At 47.8% G+C, this 6,390-nt stretch overlaps 1 protein-coding gene across 1 annotated transcript in view; it reads left to right on the top strand.

The window, feature by feature from the left end:
* FRMPD1 (FERM and PDZ domain containing 1) overlaps positions 1-6,390 on the top strand; it is a 27,398-nt gene extending 21,008 nt beyond the window's left edge. Inside the window, exons 13-16 of the mRNA XM_026038074.1 lie at positions 817-999; positions 1,448-1,595; positions 2,606-3,415; positions 4,103-6,390. Coding sequence (XP_025893859.1) covers positions 817-999; positions 1,448-1,595; positions 2,606-3,415; positions 4,103-6,390 — 3,429 coding nt within the window. The remainder of the gene's footprint in view (positions 1-816; positions 1,000-1,447; positions 1,596-2,605; positions 3,416-4,102) is intronic.

Raw genomic sequence — 6,390 nt, forward strand, 5'->3', positions numbered from 1 at the left:
GAAGGAAGGAAGGAAGGAAGGAAGGAAGGAAGGAAGGAAGGAAGGAAGGAAGGAAGGAAGGAAGGAAGGAAGGAAGGAAGGAAGGAAGGAAGGAAACCACAGACCTTTTTATCAGTGTCTCCTGGTAGACAGGAGAAAACAGTATACATTGGCAGAAAGAAGCCAGATGTCATATTGTGTCTATAAATTTGGCTGAAAAGAAACAAACTGCACTCTTCACTTAAATTTTCTATATACTGGACTCCTCTTTAACACAGTGTCTGTCTGACAATGTTTACAACGAGCCAGTTTCTTTAAGTCCTTACCAGGCTGCAGCCCTGGGTTGCTTTGGGTTGAAGGGAACATGTTAGAGGTCTTGATTTGCRGCAGCCTTTTCTGCAAGCTGCTTTAGTCTGCCTTCCTGAGCACACCTAAGCTCTGTCCTGTTCCAGGAGGTCTTGGCAGGCTCATCATGCACAGCCCAACCGGTGACACTTCCTGCAGCAACATGCTGCTATCCACTCAGTGCATCACTGAGTGCTATCCACTAAGTGCAGGCACTTACCTGCCTGCATGTCCCAGAGCCTTGTATCTTGGAGGAGGAGGAAAACTGGCAGTACCCAAGTCAGAGGAAAGACTCCAGAGGAAAGATGACCTATAAGAAATGGGGAACTCTGCTTTGCAGCCAATAGCCATTTCCAATTATAACAGGTATCTGTCAAAAGGTACCATACAATAATAGATGGCTGACAAGTGCCAGTGCAACSCAGATGAACAACCAGCAGATCATCCTGCTGAGATTCCAGCTGAAGTTTGATTTAACCTCTCTCCCTATAGCTCCAGGACAGAGAATCGTACGTTGCCTTGCTGGTTGGAGCCAAGTATGGGGTGAGCCAGATTATCAATAATAAGCTCAACATCATTACAAGTCTGGCAGAGTTTGCAAACATCAGCAGGCTGGAGCTTACAGCGGAGTCTGAGAAAGTGAGCATGGTGAAAATCTACTTGCAGGATCTGAAGGTAATGGTGCTTTCACAATGGCAGCATGTGGATCTGTCAGAGCCAGAGAACAAGGGGCAAGGGGTGTCATTCTCACCACGCTTTTTTCAAAACATAGCACCCTAGCTAAAAGTGTCCCTAATGGTAAAGACTAAGAACAGACTCAGAAGGAAAGAACTTACGAAGAACACAAAATGATGGAAGAAAACTGATTCCTCCTGGTGTCCTTGATAAACCAGACATTTCAAAAAAACAAAAATGCAACAACAGTAACAAAAATTWAAAAATACTCATTCTTTGTGCTTCATGCATAATCAGGATGTTCTGCAAAGAGGGTAGTATAGGAAASAGGGAATGTCAATGCCTTCTTACAGTACAGCACGCCCCTGTAGATTGCAGCACAAATGGTGTTTGCCTTTTTTAATGTTACTTTGCTTTTCTTTCTTCCTCTCCCAATGCGCCACAAAAGCTGCTGACTCTGCTGTTGGAATCAAACAGTGCAAAAGACCTGGTATGCCTCATCAGTGGCTACTACAGGCTGTTTGTGGATGCAAATGTCTCCATATTCACTTGGGGGGAGAAAAAGCAGCAACTCCACCGTATTTCAACAGAAGAAGGTAAAAAAAAAAAAACAAAAAGAAATCTTTTGCCAAGGGGGCAACTCTATGCTGTTCCCTTCCAGTATTCCAGAATAGTAGCCCTGGGTTGAGAGCAGCCCTTACAGTAGCCCTTACTCATGAGACTGTCAGTTTTGGTATGGGCCCTACCAGATTTCCACCAGACCCAAACAATTTGGACAGCAACAGGGAAGCCAGCAATGCTTGTTTTCTCTCCACAAGAAATGAAGGCTGGATCTATCATTGAACCTGCAGATGAGTAACGAAGCCCTTGTGCTCCGTTTCTAACTTTTTTAACCACCTGCCCTCTGTTGGTTTCTCCAGAGAGGAGACAATGGTCTCTCTYTCTCATGATGTCCTGTCCACAGTGAGGATAACCGCCACCTACCAGCTGCTGCAGACTGAGACTTCAGATAATCACCTGACTGTTTTTCTTATGCTTTCTCTGTTAAGTGACAGGATTCTTCAGGGGTCTGCTGGGATCAGCTGAGCTGCCTAGGCATGCTTCACCCTGTCTCTGTGCAGGGGCCCTGGAAGAACTTTAGGGAGACAGGACTTTTCGCTGAGACCTCTGAGCTGATCATTGATAGTGYGCACAGGAGAACTGGAGATGTTGGAGGCTATTAAGACCAAGGCTAGGTTCAAAATCAGGAAACCTCAGGGATTGAGGAGCAGCCTGTGAAGCAACAATGCAGATTGTAAATACAATATTCACCCTTTAATGCTTTGGGGCCTAGGCATTCCTCTCCATCTCCATGTAAGGGTATTGTAATGAAGGACATGAGAGACATTGTCTCTCTGTATATATACTCTGTGCAGTAAAACTAGACAAAGCAGCAGGAAGGAAGGACCAAGCCATATCTCCCAAGTTATGGTCCTACACTTGAAATTGTATCTTCATCTTRGCTCCTGTGGAGCAGTAATGAGGGCAGAGACCACTGGGCCTTGAGTTTGTCTGAGTGTTCCTCCTTGCTCAGCTAAATGCAGGCTCGTGTATGTTTAAATTTCAGGGTATGAATCCAGAATCTGCAGTGACTCCGAAGACTCCTGGGAGCTCGATTCCTCCTCGGAGCACTGCTTGGACATGCCTGCACCACATGGCAGTGCCCACARTGTGTGTGAGGAGGAGGAGATAGAAGATCTCCACAGCCTAGAGCGAAACAGCATAAAACGCAAAACAGGAGGGGGTGAACAAAGCAACAAGTCTGACAATGCAACAGACAGCACATCAGAAGCTTCAGATTCAGCCAACACTGAGAGCCGAGGGTATAAGACAAGTGGCTCGAGTGACTCTATGGATGCACTGGAGGAAGATGAGCTGGAAGCCTTCTCTTCTTCTAGGCCAGAGTTCTTCCATTTCTATAAGCCAACAGTGCATGAGATGAACAGCCCAGACAAGAGCTTCTTCCCCATTGATGCTTCAAAGGGCTCCAGCAGGACAGAAGCCAGCGACTTCTGTTTCCTTCGGGCACCAGAAGCAGCTGAACCTAGCTCTGAACACAGGCACTGTGAGCAGAGAAGAGAGGACATGGGTGCCTCTGTGCTGGAGACCCAGCTGTCTGAGAGAAATGCCATGGGCTATTACAGCCTTTGCTGCAGCACATCCCCTGCTGGCAGAGCGGACAGGAACGTGCGGGACGGCCCTGGAAGAAGCTCCTGGGGAGAAGTGCCTGCCCAGGGGGGTGTACTCCACAGGTCGGACCAGATGGCCGAGGTGAGCGACCTCGTGCTGGACCCTCCGCCGGGCTTTGGGGACACCAGCTCCGAGGAGGAGTTCTACGATGCCGCGGATAGACTGAGCCCTCCGGACGCTCTAGCAGGTAAACCTCCCGGGTCCCCTGCGCGTGTTTTCCTGGCCTSACCTTTTCTGCTTTCTCTGATTGGCCTCTGATTAGTTACTATGTCCATCATACTGGAGGGACCATCTCCTCTTCAGGTTTTCATAGATTTCCCTAGAATTCTAGTGGAGCTTTAAACACAGCTTCTATTCCTTGCCAAGCTGATAGTGGGTGTTCAATAAGGGTCAGAACTGTAGTTTTACAGAGGTATTTCCACATAACATTCAAGCACTGGTCCCAGAGGAAAGGCCCAGAGTTTAGGTTGGGAATTTCTGTTAATGCTTCTATTCAAGATTAATAATCTGCCACTCTTGAACAGTGCTTTCTGCAGTTTGCCACAAAAAACACCTTTTTAAATTTACAAATTATAGCTGTATCTGCAGTTAGATGAAGTGACCCCAGCAAGCTATTCAAGCAAGGAGATTCATAATAGTCTTTGTAGTCWCAGTTCCAGACTCCTCTCTTTTTTGGTACAGATGGTTGCAAGCACATGACTGATCATACCATAAMAGACACCTTCCCTTGGTACTTGGAGCCAGTTGCTGRTATTGAACATGTACACCCATAACCGTGACTTGTGTTGAGATCTTTAGGCCACAGGCACATATGCTCATGTGTTCTGCTGCTCAKAGCCACTTCCTTACCCCCATATTCTGTCCTTACCTGCAGGCCATAGCCTCACATCCTGGAACAGTGTAGAAAATGCCTCCTGCATCCTAAAGAAACCATGGTGTTATAGCTTAGCAGAAAACGTGATGTCAAGACAGACAACAAGGGAAAAACACAGGACGGAGAAAGACATGACTTATGCAAAGAGCCAGCGGAAGAGGAGATCTTTCCTGAAAACCGAGTATACCTCGCAGATCACTTTCCCATTGACTTCACCAGACTCTCAGAAGAGCTGCCCATGGTCATACTCATCATTCCTTGGTCAGCCTCCAGATCCACCTTCCTCAGAGAACATCAAGACGAACACAGAAGCRGGAGCTCACACCGATATAGAGGCCCAGAGAGACACTGCAAGCAAAAACCCATCAGCTGACTTGATGGAAATGGAACCTGACGCCATGGAAACAAAATCAGTGACTGACTTGGTTTTTCCTTCCATTTCAGCTATTCACCTACAGGTTGACCAGAACAGGGAAGAGAACTCAGACACTGCTGGATGTGTGGACAGTGGCCTCAATCCTGCAAGTGCTGTATATGCACCTTTCCAACCGTGGGAGGAAACTGTACACCTTCCCGGGGAGCAAAGCAGAAGTCCTACGAAAGATTCCAACAGTGAGTTAARAACTGGGTGGCAAAGTGAGAAAAGTTGTAAAGCCAGTGGAGAGACAGCTGAAATGATGGAAGACCACTGCAAGGTCAACAGTGAAGCTGAATTTCAGAGCCAGGAAATGATGTGCCCTTCTGCCACATCTTCCTGTGGTATGACCTTGGAGTTAAATCTCCTACCTGCAGCAGGGGAAGAAGAAGCATGTGGAGAGCTTGTTCCTGCTCCCTTTGAAGAAGGAAGATGTGATTTTGTCAGCTCTGCTGAAAAACAGTGTGACATAGRTTTGTCTCAGGTGAAAAACAGAAAGGCTGTAAGCGAGGAAACCTTTTGCAAGGCACACAGCAAAAATCATATGGACTTTCCAAATGTCACCCAACTGTTAACAGATTGCAGTGGCACTTCAGGGGTTATAACTCATATCTCCTGCCTCTCATTTGGGGTCCAAACAGGTCTCACATCACCAAACCCAACTAAGGAAAGGAGGAGCAACCCACTCAGACTTTYGGACTCTTCAGAGACAGCTCACATGACTAGTGGATACCTTGGGGACACTGTCAAACAGGAGCCACAAACACCTTCAGCAGGACCAGCCTTTGAAAAAGAGTTGGTAAACAGTCAGGGGGCAGATGAAGAAGCTCTCAGAAAAGATGGAGAAAATGTGGATTACAAGCAGTCTGAGCACAGTCAGACTCCTATTCACAGAGAAGAAGCTGCAGTACTGGAGAAAGACTGTCATTTAATTCCATCCCAAGGGCTTCCGTTTCCCTCAGACTCAGTTCCTTTGGACTCTCTGGGGAAGACCACAGCAGACCACAGGGCTTCAAATTTCCTTTGCTTTAATGACAAGAAGGATGAGCAGACACCTCCCAGCCACATCATGACCAGATCTCTGGGTCATTCCAACATGAAGAACACATTTCCACCACAGCTTGAGATGGACAAGTGCAGCTGTCAGTTGTCCTATGTTAGCTGCTTCCATTGGCCTGAAAAAGAGGGGGAACATGAAAACACTGTTCTTACACATAGCCAGTCTCTAGGTCCCCTCACCACCCCACCAGCCACCATCCACAGTCTTCCTGGCACCCCTGTGGACAGTCACCCAGATGTTACTGCTAGAGATAAGGCATGGCTGGACCCTTGCATCCAGGCCTTGGCCAAGTTGAAGGCACAAGCACAGATGAGCTTTTCCTCTGAGCTTCTCACAGATTGCTCCTGCTTCCTAACCTACATTGCAGAACTTMACGAGGTTGTGGGAAAGCTCTCTGGCAACCAAACAACACACGTGCAAGACAAATGTGCAGACCACAGCTCTGAGAGCAAAGACACGCTTAGATCAGCCTCCCAGGACCTGCTATCCAATTGCCAGAAACTCCTGAAAACAGAGCAGCCCCTTAAGGAGCTGCAGGATGCATTGAGAGTGACGTTTGATGACTTGGTGCGGTTGACAGCGGCCTGCTTTCAGGTGACACACTGCCAGCTGTGCACGCAGAGGCAAAGCGAGCTTGTGGCCATACTCACAGCGGTGGTAGACACCTACCACCACTTGGTTCAGCTCGTTCACCAGGTGCTCAGGCAGGGCTACCAGGCTGTGAGTGCCAAGCTCCTTGCCCGCCAGCACGCAGCCCTTACCTCTGCAGTGTTTTGTCTCAYGGAGCAGTTCAGGGTGCCCTCCTCTTTGTGA

Source organism: Nothoprocta perdicaria, unplaced genomic scaffold (assembly GCF_003342845.1).
Source record: "Nothoprocta perdicaria isolate Ctin4 unplaced genomic scaffold, notPer1 scaffold_200, whole genome shotgun sequence".
NCBI lineage: Eukaryota > Metazoa > Chordata > Aves > Tinamiformes > Tinamidae > Nothoprocta > Nothoprocta perdicaria.